This window comes from Chanodichthys erythropterus, chromosome 4 (genome assembly GCF_024489055.1).
Source record: "Chanodichthys erythropterus isolate Z2021 chromosome 4, ASM2448905v1, whole genome shotgun sequence".
NCBI classification, from domain to species: Eukaryota; Metazoa; Chordata; class Actinopteri; order Cypriniformes; family Xenocyprididae; genus Chanodichthys; species Chanodichthys erythropterus.
The window spans coordinates 14,866,636-14,884,059 of record NC_090224.1 but is presented as its reverse complement, the minus strand read 5'-3'; the positions used below and the strand labels follow the sequence as shown (position 1 = coordinate 14,884,059).

Here is a 17,424-nt window from a genome sequence, read left to right as displayed (position 1 = left end):
CAAATTTTATTTTTTTTTTTTTTTTACATTTTCACAGATTCTGCAAGTTGTAATAACATAATTTTTCTTACAACTGTACGTTTATACTGTTGAGTGTTGTTGACTGTATTTGTTTGTGTTTACTGTTACTGTTTTCACGCTTTAGTTTGTATAGCTACATAGAAGATCTGGTGAAAGATATTGATTATTTATTTTGTGAGTTAGGAACCATATATTTCTTATATTTATTGACCCTAATCATGCCAAAAAAAAAGCACACATTGTCAGTGTAAGTGAAATGCAAAGTGTAGAATATATCCTGAAAGCAATTGGTGATATTAGAAATCATCCCAACTTTTGATATTGTTGTGTACCCCTTACAGCCATGAAGGGAGAGCACTTATTTGCCAACATGAGAAGCGCTCCATTCCTCCAGCGGGTTTACCTCCTAGGAGGAGAGGAGCTGGTAGTCCTGCAGTCCACCGTGGGAGAGTCCTCACTGGGAGACAGTTTCCAACAAATCACTGACTTCAATGATCTTCCCACGTCCCTCTTCGCCTGCAACGTGGACCAATCAGTATTTGAAGACCATGAGGGAAAGGTAAGGTGAAACAGAAGTTCATCGCCACCAGTGGCACCAAATGGAATTGCAAAAATGATTGTTTCCAAGATTCTAAAAACGTTTCAACCTCTCCTTCTGCCATTATTCAGATTACAAACTCACATAATTGGTTGAGTTTAAGAATTAAAGAGCATGAAAAGAAAGAAGACATTAAAAAGAAAAAATATTTCCCCCTTTAGATAGTTTTAAATGTATTGTAGCACAGTAAAAACCTCATGGAGACATAGGAACAAAGGCAATTTGATTGGTAGGTATGCTAGAATGCTCCAGTGGAAAAGTAATTCCCTAGACCTGCATTACATGATTGTGAATTAGGCCTCTCCAACCCAATTATCCATGTAGGCCACTTCAGGTGTGAAATTCGTCTTGTGAGCTCTCGTCTACACTGCTTTCTTCTCATTTGCAAGCGCTCTAAGGAGTGAGTTTACACCTAGAGGCAAGGGAGTATCTTTTACTTCTTATGAAATCCTATTTGTGGTTTTGTTGCTGGTATGATTTGCTTATGATGACCCATGGCAAAAATATTGACAAAATGCAGATGAATAGTTTCTTCCAATAGTTTCTGTTCAGCATCTTATTTTATCACAACAGATGCAGATAGAACCAAAGGGCTACACTGATTAAAACTATCATGTAGTAACGAAAAGCTGTTATAGACTTTATAATGATTTGCTTTCGGCTTCAACAGCTTGGTGATAAAACATGGGAGAAATTTGATGAATCGGAAGTAGCAGCAGATCTTTTCTTCTGTATTGTGACATACATCCGAGCGTAACGGATTATCACAAAAAAAAAAAAAAATGTGGAAACTATTCGTTCATTGGTTGTCGACGGAATTTTTGGGTGTTGCACTCAAAAATGGTGACAGATGAACATGAGCTTGCAAAGGTGGAGTTTAAGTGGAATCAATGATTGGAGAAGTTCTGCATACAGCAGGGCCTATATAACTACATTTTTACCAGAAAATCCAGTTAAGACATTTTGATAAAACAACATTAAAAATGAAATGTATACATACATGAAACGTATGTTACTTTTGTTATGAAGCAAAGTCTCAGTTTTCAAATGACGTAACATCTTATTATGAAATTCAAAAAATAAATAGCCTACCATTTTGGCGCTGTTTAATGTGGCGTGACAGATCACTGCAGCACCTCAGTTAAAGAGAAGAGGCAGCACGAGCACATCTGAACATCTTTTCCTCCGCTTTAAAACCAGTTACAGCGCAAAATAAGCATGAACATCTGAAGGTATGTTAAAATATACAGTACAACTTACCGAAATCCATATCACGTCTCGTGTAATCGCTCAATCAGTGTTGCAACCTTGGAAACCTCTAGAAAATTTGCCATGTACTGTATCTGATATACTACATCTAAAATAATCGATATAGAATCGAATTGAAATCGTAATTGAATCGAATCGCAAGCATGTGAATCGAATCGTGAAAATTGTGTCAATACCCAGCCCTATTTACCAATATTAGCATTCTACCTATGAGCGAAAGTGTGTTAAAGGATTAGTTCACTTTCAAAAATAAAATTTTCCTGAATAATCCTGGAATGTTTTCATCAAAAACCTTAATTTCTTTTCGACTGAAGAAAGAAAGACATGAACATCTTGGATGACATGGGAGTGGATAAATTATCAGGAACATTTTATTTAAAAGTGAACTAATCCTTTAAGATGACATGATGATGACATAATTTCCCTATTTTGGTAAACTATTCCTTTTAACATCGACCCTTCAGGTATTTATATATATAGTCTTTAAATTGGCAATGTAACAGAAGTAGCGACTGATAATTTCTTCCATATCATGATGAACATTTTTGGATTATCGAAAAAAAAATGTAGAACAGGACTTGGTTCTGTCCATCAGTACTGATTCGATGGAGGCAGATCTAAATGCGAATTTGCAGTAGAGTGTAAGAATAGGGGGGGGTGTTTAAGTGGACTAAATGATTGGAAAATTCTGGCATACGTCACCAGAAAGAAGTCTGTTGTTTCACTGGAAGATGTAGTTTGATGTCATCATTTTGATTAAAAATTATATGGTGAATGAATGGATGAATCATTGACAATAATATCATTAAGACATATTTAGAAAGTAGATAGGGTAAATTTCCATTTCATGTCAACTTTATGTCTCCCGAATGTTACATCTCTTGAAACAGGAAACACAGCAGTTACTGAATATTTGACCTCTAGCTGAATATTTAGCCCAGACCTTCGAACAGTTTTAAGAACAACGATCATGTGATATGCTGAGGTCTGCCAGGTATGTCTGCCTCTCTGACTTGCACTGGACTGCATCACACACACATAGACAAAGAAAACTGAACACAAACGCACATACACTTCTTACACTGATCCATCCTGACAGCTGCTCTCAGACAGACTAGATCATCTGATTGAAGGACTGTGTAAAAGGTGGTCCATGACTCGCTCCATTGAGTCACAGGCTCCAGAAGGGTTCCTTATGAAATAGAACAAGTGCCCTGTTTTTTACTCTTGAATGACTCCACTAATACGAACACACACAGACACACACACACAGTATTTCTTGAAAAGTATCCTCTTGTCTCGCATTAACTTGAACCCGACTTGGCATGACTCATGTGGTTAATTTCCTTACATAACAAGAACAGTGTTGAAAGTTATAGTTTTTAAGGTGAATTCAGTGATCCATAATCAGGGACTTTGATGTACCATGCTGTTAGTTTGGTTTGGGGCAAGGTTGTGTGGCTTCAATGCTTTTGTTAAAAGTTAGGTTACACTGTAGCCTGAATAGAGTTTCACTACAACATTATGGCACTGTGGGTGTCATGCAGCTTTTTATTTGAAAGGGTTAGTTCACCCAAAAATGAAAATTCTTTCATCAATTACTCACCCTCATGTCATTCCAATCCAAACCCGTAAGACTTTAGTTCATCTTCGGAATGCAAATGAAGATCTTTTTGATGAAATCTGAGAGCTTTCTGTCCCTCTATAGACAGCTATGCAACTTACACTTTGATGCTTCAATAAGAGATCGTAAAACTAATCCGTTTGAAATGAGCAGTTTATTCCAATTTTTCTGAAAAGACTCGATTGCTTTATATGATGAACAGATTGAATTTAGGCTTTTATTCACATATAAACATTCATCAACTCACATATCAGTTGTGGTAAACAGAAGCTCAAGCATGTTTGCCTGACATGCGAGAACCAATGAGGTTCATTTTTATGTTACGCAGCATGTTTGAGCTTCTGCAAGAGGTTTGTTCTCGCATGTCAAGCATGTTCGGTTGAGCTTCTGTTTACTTTTGCTGATCAATGTTTATATGTGAATAAAAGCCTAAATTAAATATGTTTATTATTGTAACACGGTTAGTAGTTGTGGGAAGAAGGAGGCGGGAACCGGCGAACGTTCAAACAAACTTTAATGTAAAATAAACAAAGAACAAAACGAAAGTAATGCCGGCAGAGCCTCGCAGACGTCTGCCGGCCACACAAACATAATAAAACATAACATAAAGTCCAGGCGTGGTCCTCTCTCATCCTTCACTGTAGTCGCTCCTCCTTTTATGCCTCCGGAGCTCCTCCGTGAGAGACTCGAGGCCGGCACGCCTCGCAGGTGACGCTCATTATCACTCGCGTCACCGGCCTCGCGCCGTTCCCTCACGGCTCTCGCCCGCCCTGCTCGTCACAATTATATAAAGCGATCGTCTCTCTTTGGAAATTTGGACTAAACCACTCCATTCATATGGATTAGTTTTACAATCTCTTCATGAACTTTTTGAAATGTCAAAGTGTCAGTTGCGTAGGAGTCTATGGAGGTACAGAAAGCTCTCAGATTTCATCAAAAAGATCTTCATTTGTGTTCTGAAGATAAACGAAAGTCTTACACACTGTAAAAAATGACCGTGATTTTAACAGTAAAAGACTGTAAAAATGCTGCGGTGAAAAACTGTCAATTGGTTTACAGAAAGTTTCCGTACTATATACGGTGAATAAATGTAATAGATCTAACGGTACATTTAATGTAATTTTACGGTAAAATACTGTCAAATTCACAGTTTCTGGAAGTGAAAAATAACAATTCATTGTAAAATTTACAGTGAAAAAACGTAAATTGACATTCCCACAATTCCCACCGTGACATTTCACATTTTAAATATTTTCATTGAAATAACTCTGTTTCTTCTTAGTTTTCTCAGTTTTTTCTAATCAGTTATGTACATTAGGGTTTTATGTTACATCTAATGTTGTTAAATTAATGTTTAATGCATTTTTAAGATTTCATGCATGGTGTTTAGTGTGTGTGTGAATGACACTTTGTGCACCTTCTATATATTAGTATTGTCCTCCTCAGCTTGTGGAAAAGCTTGTGATGAACTTTGATTCATCATGTGACTCTTATCACCACTGTGTTTGGTGACTGTCAGTGTATTATAAAGGTACAAAACAGATATTAGTACTTCATTAGGTTGGTAAATTAACATTATATCAGTTAATGAAATACGTTATTTTACCGTAAATTTAACCGATTTTTTTTATGTTGCTACTGTATTTTTTAAGGTAAAGTTACTGGGATTTGGAACGATATGAGGGTATGAAAGAAGTTTCATTTTTGGGTGAACTATACCTTTAATAGTGTACCAGTTCTGTCTGGTCCTAATTAAAAATGAACAAATGATCAAAACAGTCCAACAAACAAGAAGTTAATACTGAGTTCTGTGCTGTTTTAGGCACAATATTGACAGTTTTTGCTCCTCCAATAAAAATAATTCCAAACAAAGTCACTTTGTGCGTCATCTAGCACCTAGCAGATCAGTGTTTTTGAATGAATCAGTTGAATGAACAATTCACTGGCTCACTTATAATAAAAGGTGTGTTCGACTTGAAGCTGTGCTGCACAGATCGGTGTATGCCAGCAAAAAGTACTGCGAGAATGATTTAAAGAGTAGACAGATCTGTATGCTTTTCATGTTTTTTTTACCTATTTAGGTATTTATTAATAACATTGTTCTAATAAAAAATGGCTGTTGACAACTGTAGGACAATTTTTACTGTGAGTCAAATAAATGTTTCAGCACTACTGTGAGCCAAACAGATCTTTAGCCACATAGCAAGAATTCAAAGAATAATTCATTTCTTTGAGAAATAAAATTCTAGTGTCTATTACAGAATACAAACCCCTATCATAAAAGAAGCAACATATACTTAATTAGGCAGATAATTGTGCTGATAATACTGCTCTGAATGTTTGGCCACTTCCCCTACAAATGCCATGATATATTAACTGATTCACAGAGCATGATTACATCTCCTGTACTGGCCAACTTGCATTAATGGCTTTTTGCTGAACTGTTTACTCTTGATAAAGATCTTCTCTCCTTCCTCTAAATTAATTACAGAGCACATGGTCATAGGATGCAGAAGCTGTCTGGTAGTTATTCAACTGATTGCTGTTTAATGAATCTATCTCTGATTGGAAGGGGACAGTTTTACATTAATGGGTGTAATGGTACTCACTGGCCCATTTATTTTTAACTTAAAGGTGCCCTAGAATTAAAAATTTTATTTACCTCGGCATAGTTAAATAACAAGAGTTCAGTACATGGAAATGACATACAGTGAGTCTCAAACTCCATTGTTTCCTCCTCCTTATATAAATCTCATTTGTTTAAAAGACCTCAGAGCAACAGGCGAATCTCAACATAACACTGACTGTTACGTAACAGTCGGGGTGTACGCCCCCAACATTTGCATATGCCAGCTCTTGTTCAAGGCATTAGACAAGGGCAGCGTATTAACGTCTGGATCTGTGCACAGCTGAATCATCAGACTAGGTAAGCAAGCAAGGAAAACATCGAAAAATGGCAAATGGAGCAATAATAACTGACATGATCATTGATTACATGATATTTTTAGTGATCTTTGTAATCTGTCTTTCTAAATGTTTTGTTAGCATGTTACTAATGTACTGTTAAATGTTGTTAAAGTTACCATCGTTTATTACTGTATTCACGGAGACAAGAGCCGCAGCTATTTTCATTATTAAACACTTGCAGTCTGTATAATTCATAAACACAACTTCATTCTTTATAAATCTCTCCAACAGTGTAGCATTAGCCATTAGCCACTAGCCACGGATCACAGCCTCAAATTCATTCAGAATCAAATGTAAACATCCAAATAAATACAATACTCACACAATCTGACGCATGCATGCAGTATGCATGTTGAACAATTTGTAAAGATCCATTTTGAGGGTTATATTAGCTGTGTAAACTTTGTTTATGCACTGTTTAAGGCAAGCGCGAGCTCCGTGCGTGGAGAGCGCACGATTTTAAAGGGGCCGCAGCCTGAATCGGTGCATTTCTAATTATGCCCCAAAATAGACTGTTAAAAAAATTTATTAAAAAAAATCTATGGGGTATTTTGAGCTGAAACTTCACAGACACATATAGGGGACACTTTAAACTTATATTACATCTTGTAAAAAAACATTCGATGGCACCTTAAGTTGATGGAGCTACGAAGGCTATGCTATTGTCATTCGCCATAACCTAAACTGCACTTTAGCTTGAATGATAATTTGTTTTCTTGCTTATAAAGTGGACATGTGATGAAAAACCAGACTTTAAAAAAATAAATAAAAGTATTTGAGACACTATGTAGGCATATTCTGATTCTATATCAACAACTAGTCATTAAATAAACTAATATAATTCTCACAAGCTTATTTACTGTATACAAGTGTACGTCACAGTAACGGTTCCCAGTTTGTTTGAATCAAGACGTAGCCGAGAAATGATTTGCGGTTTTGTGAGGGAGTCACTTAAACTCAATACTGAGGTAGTGACAAATTGGGTCCACTTTCAAAATCTCTAGCAAAATGTTTTATGAACTAGCATAGCATACAGATACGCTAATAGCAGTTTAGCCCAATAGCTTAGCTTATACACTACACATTCACAATCATCATTGTCAGTAAAATGTAATACTTGTTAAATGAAGTGTTTAATGTTCAAATATTTAAGTTATAAAAAGAATGATGTAATGAATTATTATATATTTATTAATTTACATAGGCTATTTTAAATGTACTGTTATATAATTTGTGTGTACTTGGTATAACTGATAGTTGATGGCTCTGAATTATTCGCTGCGAGTGATTCAAACCACGACCTCAGCCGTGAATCTTTTTGATTCATAATTTGCTCACGAATCGGACATTATGGAAGGAAAACTGGTGCGCAGGCCAATAAGACGCTATCCAATAAATATGAACGCAGGCAGATCTTGAGCTTTCTTGACTGTTGCCAATGGAGACTAGATTCTCAATGATTGTGGCAGATTTTTTCCCCACATTTACGACCATTTTAGTCGCAGCCTGGAGACAAAAATGTAAGATCTTTTACCGTTTAAATGAACAAATAGGATTTGTTCTGTTTTGATTCAGAGTTAAGGGGATACTTCCGGATAAGTGAAATCCAAGTATGCCCCGTTAATCTATTTCCCACTATAACCCTATAACCCTATATAATCCACTAATACATATATTTTTAACATTTCATGAAAGCTACATACATCTCGTCTAGCCTGTGTCTGCGTCAAGCTTTAAAAAATAGTAAACCATTGCTTTAAACGTATAGCTAGTAGTGAAGGGAGAATCAGGGAGAGGTTGGAAAATTATGTAAAACTAAGCTCCTGCGACCACAAGGACATGCTGGAAAAGCATGGATGCTGTTATAGTCAGATGGAATAATGTCATCTGCATCATCTTAGGAGGAATTATTATATTTCTAACCTTATATTTCACTCATGTGTATGAGATTATTGCATTTTAAACATTCTACGCCCATAGCCGGCTGTTGCTTGGCCAAAGCCCCCTGTGACCCTGCAATCCCTTCAGTGCAGAGTATTCAGCATCCCTGATTGGATTTGGCAAACATCCGGAGAGCAATGGAATGCTCCAGATTTATGAAGCTTAATGACAGATGACAGCGAGACAGAATAGACTGTTGCTATTCTCGTTTCTCCCGCTCTCCCCTCTCGCCTGGACACGGACTGCTGTCGAGTGCCCCCACTTTGCTGATTGATCAAGGGAGGTCAAATTGTTGCAAAGGAGCATCAGCACCGTGCCGTTGCCTTCAGCCGTGATTCGCAGCGCTGTCAAAATGTTTGATTGTGTTTGGCACCTCTGGAAGAGGCGCTGCTTGTGCATCTGAGCCGCTGAATCAATTTAGAAGGCTGTGATTATATTAACCCCATGAAAGGCCCAGGTGATGCATAGGATCTATTTAAAGACATCTGGCATTATTAGCTCCATAAGAATAGCAAAGCAATCTTACAGATTTTACAAAATCAGGCAGTCTGGAGCCCACGCAGAGAGCTGATGCAATGCGAATTATGTGGATTGACTCTTCTGTCAAGACTAGAACCAACTGTCTTTCTTTCTAATTATGTTGTTTTGACAGCAAAACTTTAAGCTATTGAAACTTTTTTTTTTTTTTTTTAAATCATTTACTCACTCTCATCTCATTCCTAACCTGAATGACTTTATCTCTTCTGCGGAACACAAAAGAACATATTTTGAAGAATGTTGGAAGCCAAACAGTTTCAGTTCCCATTTACTTTACATTGTATTTCCATATAATGGAAGTCAGTGAGAACCGAAACTGTTTGGTTACCAACATTCTTTGAAATATCTTTTTTTTTTGTCATTTTGTCATGACATAAGGGGAAGGAAGGGGAATTTTGGGTGAACTATCCCTTTAAAAGGGACATATAATGCCCCTTTTACAAGATGTAATATAAGTCTCTGGTGTCCCCAGAATGTGTCTGTGAAGTTTCAGCTCAAAATACCCCACAGATCATTTATTATAGCTTAATTTTCCCCTATTTGGGTGTGCGCAAAAACACGGCATTTTTTTTGTGTCCTTTTAAAAGCAAATGAGCTGCTGCTCCTGGCCCACTTTCCAAAAGCTTTGGTTGCTCAACAACAACAAAGCTGTAGAATCTCACGCAGCCAAAATGACGATTGTCAGTAACGGTGTTCAGCCTTACATTGTTCAAACCGGAGTTGGACACTGATGGAGAGACTCAGGAAGAAGTTATAACTTTTAGAATGCATCTGGATGTTTCTGAACGGTTAGTGGATAAATTTATGTATGTGCTGTGGAGTTGATTCAACTCATCGACTAGCATATGCCGCCATGTTAATCTTTTGTGCAAATCCAGCGTCGAATTGACCCTCATTTGTGAAGCAGTTCAGCGTAAAATGACAGCATGGAAACACTCTACTAGAACAACTCTTCCTCTTCTCTAAAGCAGCTCAACATGACCTCACCCCGTTTGTTGCATGTTCTCGAGGGCAGGGTTTATGTAAATTTTAGGGTTATTGATGTCACTAACCGGGAAGAAGCTTGTTGTAGTGCTTTAAACAGCGAATTCTTTAAAAGAAAATATCTCCTTTTGCATTGAGCGTAGTAAATTAGCAGATTTTGTTTATGCTCTAACATCAACATTACACACTAACTAAAGTTAAAAAAGTAAAATCATAATCACCACCCCTTTATTTGGCATTTGTACTACATACTTAGAGCTGTTTTATGGTTTTCATATTGCTATTGCGGTGGCATTACTGATAGAATTACCCATGTCAGCCAGCAGTACGTCATGGCTATCCGTCATAGACTTTTTCTGCGTCTCTCCCTTGAGCCCTGCATCAATACAATCTCCATTTTGGAAATGTCACACACGCAAACCTAGACATGATTCACATAGTGTCTCACTTATGAGCTGCCACTAGAGTTGTTAGCATGGCAAACATCGAGAAATGTTCTCTGTGACAGGGGAGTGATTACCCAGCCTGCAGAAAGTCAGTGTGAGATTTATCTTTCAGATATGCTGTTTGCAGTGCATGCAGTGTTCGAATTACAAGAGTGTGATAAAGGCCCCCAGTTTGAGCCATTTCCTTCACAGTTAAGGCCCTGATACACTTGAGGCGAAATCGAAGAATGAACTGATATGATGTCATTTCAAACAAAATCAGGCCAAAATGAATTTTGTTTGGAGGTCATTTTGGGAGTTCGAAGCAGCTTGCCAAAGCGAACTTTCCGGAAAAACTTTTCACTTCGGCTGGTAAACACCGTTGTACTACCATTGGTCCTGGTCCATAGTTTCCTCCTTCTTATGTAAATCTCATTTGTTTAAAAGACCTCCTAAGAACAGGCGAATCTCAACATAACACTGACTGTTACGTAACAGTCTGGCTCATTAATATGTACGCCCCCAACATTTGCATATGCCAGCTCATGTTCAAGCATTAGACAAGGGCAGGAAGTATTAACGTCTGGATGTGCACAGCTGAATCATCAGACTAGGTAAGCAAGCAAGAACAATAGCGAAAAATGGCAGATGGAGCAATAATATCTGAAATGATCCATGATAACATAATATTTTTAGTGATATATATAAATTGTATTTCTAAATGTTTCGTTAGCATGTTGCTAATGTACTGTTAAATGTGGTTAAATTTACCATCGTTTCTTACTGTATTCACAGAGACAAGACGTTATTTTCATTTTTTAAACACAGTCTTGCAGTCTGTATAATTCATAAACAACTTCATTCTTTCTAAATCTCTCCAACAGTGTGTAATGTTAGCTTTAGCCACGGAGCACCATCAAACTCATTCAGAATCAAAAACATCCAAATAAATACTATACTTGCGCGATTAGACATGTTGCATGACGAACACTTTGTAAAGATCCATTTTGAGGGTTATATTAGCTGTGTGAACTTTGTTTATGCACTGTTTAAGGCAAGCGTGAGCTCCGGGGGCGGAGAGCGTGAGCATTTAAAGGGGCCGCAGCCTAAATCAGCTCATATTTAATGATGCTCCAAAATAGGCAGTTAAAAAATGAATTTAAAAAAAATCTGTTTGGTATTTTGAGCTGAAACTTCACACACATTCAGGGAACACCTTAGACTTATATTACATCTTTTAAAAAGACGTTTTACGGCACCTTTAATTTTATTTAGTAATTGATTTATTTATATTGATTTATTATTAATTGGTTTAGTTCACCCAAAAAGAGAAAATTCTGTCATTATTTACTCACCCTTATGTAGATCCTAACCTATATGACATTCTTTCTTTTATGGAGCAATTTGAGGAATGTTCCAGTGTTTTTTGGTCTTTACAATGGTAACCAAAATGGTTACATTCTTCAAAATATCTTCTTTTGTGTTCTGCAGACTGCAGAAGTAAGAAAGTCATATAGGTTTGGAACAACATGAGGATGAGTAAATGATGATAGAATGTTAATTTTTGGGTGAACTAACCATATAAATTCATTTATTTAAATGTGATATTTTATTATTTAAATTAAATGAAAGGCATAGATTTCCCAAGACAAATATTCTGCCATCATTTACTCTACATCTTGTCATTACAAACCCTTAAGACTTTGGTTAATCTTGGTTAAACACAAATTAAGATTAATTTAATGGCACGTGAAACGCTTCTGGTTGTCAGAATGATATTCTGCATCCTGTTTGTTACCTCAATTCAAATTCAGGAATTCAGTTGGAACTTGAAAGGCATTCTGAATTCAGTTCTTAATAGCAAACGACCCATCATGGTTGAGGCACCAGCACACCAGCATCCAAATGGGAGCAGAGACACAATACCAAAAAGGAAAAACAAAGTTGAAATGTACAGAATTACCTGTAGAATATGCACAAAAATGGACTCTTTGTTGTACAGTTTCCTGTATGATGTCACTAAGAAACCCTGACAAAAGACAGAGGAATCTAGAAGAGTTTAGAAGAGCTCTAGTTTCATTGGGGTTATGTAATCGAGCTTGCTGGTCATGAGTTCTGCTTTATATGGTCATATCAGTTTTAAGTGGAGTTACAAGTATGGCCTTTTGTTCTGCATGAATTCCTTTCCTCAGGCCGAAGTACTATGGCTGTTCCAGTGTGTGTGTGCTTGACTACTAACCCCAAACTCCTGCTTGCAAGGCTAAAGTTCACCAAACGGCTGCAACCATAGCCCAGTAATGTGACACTGCAGAAATATCAGACGTCTGCTCTCTTGAATGATGTTTATGGAGTGCAGGGACACAGAAAAAAACAGGCTAATGCTATCCTCAAGTGAGCCATTAACATTCCAGTGTCACTCTTTTATTGTGCTGGCTTGCACTGATACGTGATGCTGTGGTTCTTGTTTTGCAGACTGTCAAGGTTAAATACATGAATGGGGATCTATTAGCATTAATGTTGCTCACCCATGCGGAACTGTGCGTGACGTGTGCATGACCTCTCCGCTGTACCTGTTCCCGGTGCTGTGCTCAATGCTTTTGCCAGGGGGGTTTAATACCTCCCACTCACTACACATGCTTATGTCATCGTAGTGCTCTCTCTCCCCGCATTCTCCTGATCAGCCCTATTACATAACACTCATACCTCTCATCCGCCGGCTGTCTCTTAGCATTTCTATGTGTTAACGACACTTAATAACAATCCCGTGTCCATGGAATATGGTAACTGTGTTCCAAAACCTAGTGTGCTGCTTACCTAGACAACACATTAAGTCATCAAACATGAAGATGCCTTCTAAGATGCATTACTTTGGCAGCAATGAAGGTAATCCTAGAATGCATTGCAGTGAGCCAAGTGAAAAATTTAATTCAAGATAGTAAACAAGATTCATAATTAATTGTTTTAACAGTATTATTTCATTCAGTACTGAAAAGGATTTTTAAATGTTCTTGAAACCAGTCTTTTATGCTCACCAAGGCTGCATTTATTTGATAAAAAAAACGGTAATTATAGCAATAATTGGAAATATTATATTTCAATTTAAAATGTTAGTTATGTTACATTTTAAAATGTTTAACATTTATTTCCATCAAGAGGTGCATCAATTTTTGGTCAAGATCTTGACAACGCAAGAGTCAAGCACTCTGCAAAGTCTCCTCCAGCACATTCCGAAGACTTTCAATGAATTTAAGGTCTGGACTCAGAGGTGCCAATTCATGTGTGAAAATGATTCTTCATGATCCCTCCCAACCATTTTTTACAATTTGAGCCTGATGAATCTTGCTGTTTTTAATACCTTTCATTGATTAAATATTTGCAAAACCCACAGACAGATGTAAAGAGTGACCAATAGTAATGATTTATGAAAGAAAAAAAAAGAAATACAAGGTCTCCGCCTGACAGCGGTAATCTATTACATGTACTTGAATGCAATGTGAGTCGCTTTGGATAAAAGCATCTGCCAAATGACTTAATGTAAACACATGTTGCATTCACTGGTATTCAGTTAGCATCTTGGAATAAAAACTGTTAAAACGTTAATTCTCGTGCATACTGCAGAAATAGTATGAGTAGTATGGTAGTATATTGCTCTAAACATAGCCATTTTTTGGCCATCTCACATTTAATTGTGGCCTATTCCAAATATATGTGTGAATATTTTCAGCAATGTATTCATATAACATGCATTACATGCCACAGCTGCCTACCATCGAACCTTTGTATGCAGGGGCAATGACGTTGCTCTCTGTTCAAGACCACAAATGAGACCCTGTTTGAAAGACAGCCAAAAAGCTCTGGGCTCTGATTTATTGTAATCAAAGGCTAGAGAGTGTCTATTAGGATGCAGCTGCTACATGGATTAGCACCACAATGAATATAAAAGTGCTCTAATAGACTAGAGAATGTTGGTGCCATCATAGTTTCATTCTTAGAAATGAGTAACATCTAATATTTACACTGGCATGAGCACAATATCCCTGCTTTAAAACTTTAAGGCCGACATATCATGGACTTTTTTTGTGCATTTTTGATGTATAAGAGTTCAGTGTACTGTAGGGCTGTCAAACGATTAATCACGATTAATCGCATACAAAATAAAAGTTTGAGTTTGCCTAATATATGTGGGTGTACTGTGTGTAATTATTATGTATATATAAATACAAACACATCCATGTATATATTTGAGAAATATTTATAAGTATATGTATTTATTTATATTTTTATATTATTTATATTATATCTAAATATTTTTTTGTACATAAATAACATATTTCTCTTAAATATATACATTAATTTGTGTGTATTTATATATACATATTATTTACACACATTACTCACACATATATTATGCAAACTCAAACTTTTATTTTGTATGCGATTAATCGCGATTAATCGTTTGACAGCCCTAGTGTACTGTATGTACGAAAGATATTTTAATGTAAAACAAAAGCCATTTTTGAAAACTATCTGCAAAAAAAGGATCTTTCGGAAATTGTAAATACTATGAAGTGCGTTAAAATATGACCACTCATATTTGCATATAAATACCATTTCTGCAACTTTGCCTGCTCTATTTCAGTACACAGAGGTCAGCCAGAGGTTATCGACATAAAAGTCCTCCAAAAAAAAAAAAAACAAAAACAAAAAAAAGCCAGAAAAAGTGTGGAAATTTACTTTGCACCAATTTTGAATTGTTAATTTAATTATTTTAGCTTATACAAAAAAAGTCTATGAAATCAAAATTGACAAATCTTTATTTTATTTTTATTCTTTTTAAATTTGTCTTTATGGAATATTGCAGTATTTATTATAAATGATTTATCCGTGCACATCATTATTTAAATTTGTGTGCCCTTATAATCTTTTATGAAAATAACTTCCCCTCCGTCTTGCAGCGAATTCTCTTGCCTGATGACTTGTTTACTGGCGTAAGGGCGGGACAACCTGTCGCTCACATGACATCACAGCAGTAGCAGGAACATGGTTTGTGTAACATTAGCAACACATTATTAGCTGTTTGATAACGTAGTCAAGCCAAAGGCCCATCATATCAATTACCGTTATGTGTGCGATGTTGTAGAGAGCGATACGTAAAATACAATAACATTCTGATACATCAACTTGTAGACCACCCTGTATAATTCACTCACTTTTTTTCTGAAACAGTTTCTATCATATATGAATGAATTAAACCAAAATTTCCATTGTGTAGTGTTTACTACAGTTGACCGAGTGGATCAGGAAGGTGTGATTGAGTGGAGGCGGGGACTAATTTGCATATTCATGATTCCGCGTACACTAAATGAAGCAAGGGTATTGAGTTACATTCAAGCTATTTTAGGCATGAAGAAGTTATTTTCACAGAAATTTTTTATTTAAAGTCATTTTGATGATAGAACATGAGTATAAATTCATTGATTGCAGGGGGACTTTAAATCAACAGTTTTCATCTTAGTTTTAGTTTTACTATAACCTTGCAAGAAACCTTGACAAACATTTTAACTTGACAAACTTTTGCTTGGATGTTTCCTCATCGTTTAAAGTGTAATACTGTGAGACTGCTATAGAAAGAGGATGTGAGGACATTTTTTTGTGAGCTATAATGCTGGTAAAATATTAATGTCCTCCTAAAGTATGCACGGTGAGTCAGGGTGAGGTTTTACTGCACCGAGCGCTGGAAATAGCTCACTCAATCCACATTACTCACAGCAAGGCTCTTTTTAAGAATCCTGCGCTGAGATTAGTGCCATTGTGACTTCCAACCCTGACAATTTCCACACACATTATCAAAGTGTGTACTATGAGTAATGACTGTAGAACTGGGACAGGACATTTGTTCCAAGAATTCTCTTTTAAGATATAGGCTAAATTTATGCACAGTTAATGTTAACAGATATATTTATAGCAAATTAATGGCACATATACGTGCTCACAATGGACCAAAGGACTTGCTGTTCTTCCCTGGCTATACTGTCTTAAAGGTGATGTGTGTCATATTTCATGTTAAAAAGGGACAATGCAACCAAAAATGAAAATTCTGTCATCACTTGCCCACATGTCATTCCTAAATCATTGACTTTCTTTATTTTATTCTGGTCACTCTTCCATGCAATGCAATGAAAGCTTCAAAAAAGGTTGCCCATATATCTTATTTAATATATATCTTCCAAGTCTTCCAATGTCATATGATAGCTTTGTGTGATAAACAGATTTAAATGAGAGTGAATAAATAGTAGGGCTGTCAAACGATTAATCACGATTAATTGCATACAAAATAAAAGTTTGAGTTTGCCTAATATATGTGGGTGTACTGTGTGTAATTATTATGTATATATAAATTCAAACACATCCATGTATATTTGAGAAATATTTACAAGTATATGTATTTATTTATATTTTTATATAATTTATATTATATGTAAATACATTTTTTGTACATAAATAACATATTTCTCTTAAATATATACATTAATCTGTGTGTATTTATATATACATATTATTTACACACATTACTCAACACATATATTATGCAAACTCAAACTTTTATTTTGTATACGATTAATCGCAATTAATCGTTTAATTTTGTGAAGAGCACATTGCAATTGCTTATAGCAAGGAATCCATGTGGACATCATCTTCTGATCACTGTCTGAGCTATTACTTTGTGAACTATTACTCTATTACTCTGACTGGCTCTAAAAGCAGTCCACCCCCACCACAGTCACATGACTGCTTACAAAACAAGGGTTTCGCTCCAGTTTGTCAAAATGATTCCAAGAAAAGCCACAGTAAAGCTTTTCAACATATTTTCAGTCATATTTTGTTGTGTTTTCTCTACAATGACATATAACAGTCACAGATTTAAAATTGACGTGATGATACTCAAACATAATACTTTTTACACCTTTTTACACATTTTAATATAGTTTAGTAGTACACCCACTAGTAATTCAACCAAAATGTGGGGATTTTCAGGGACTCTTTCTGCAGGTTACATC

General features: G+C 36.1%; 1 protein-coding gene across 6 annotated transcripts in view; it reads left to right on the top strand.

Moving 5' to 3' along the window:
- rcan2 (regulator of calcineurin 2) overlaps window positions 1–17,424 on the top strand; it is a 95,688-nt gene that overhangs the window by 4,697 nt on the left and 73,567 nt on the right. For 3 of the 6 annotated variants that reach the window (XM_067384237.1, XM_067384240.1, XM_067384239.1), the window contains exon 2: window positions 363–580. In XM_067384237.1, coding sequence (XP_067240338.1) covers window positions 365–580 — 216 coding nt within the window. In that variant the 5' untranslated portion in view covers window positions 363–364. Of the gene's footprint in view, window positions 1–362; window positions 581–17,424 lie in introns of those variants that run through there. The other 3 variants (XR_010894970.1, XR_010894968.1, XR_010894969.1) reach the window with 1 other exon arrangement.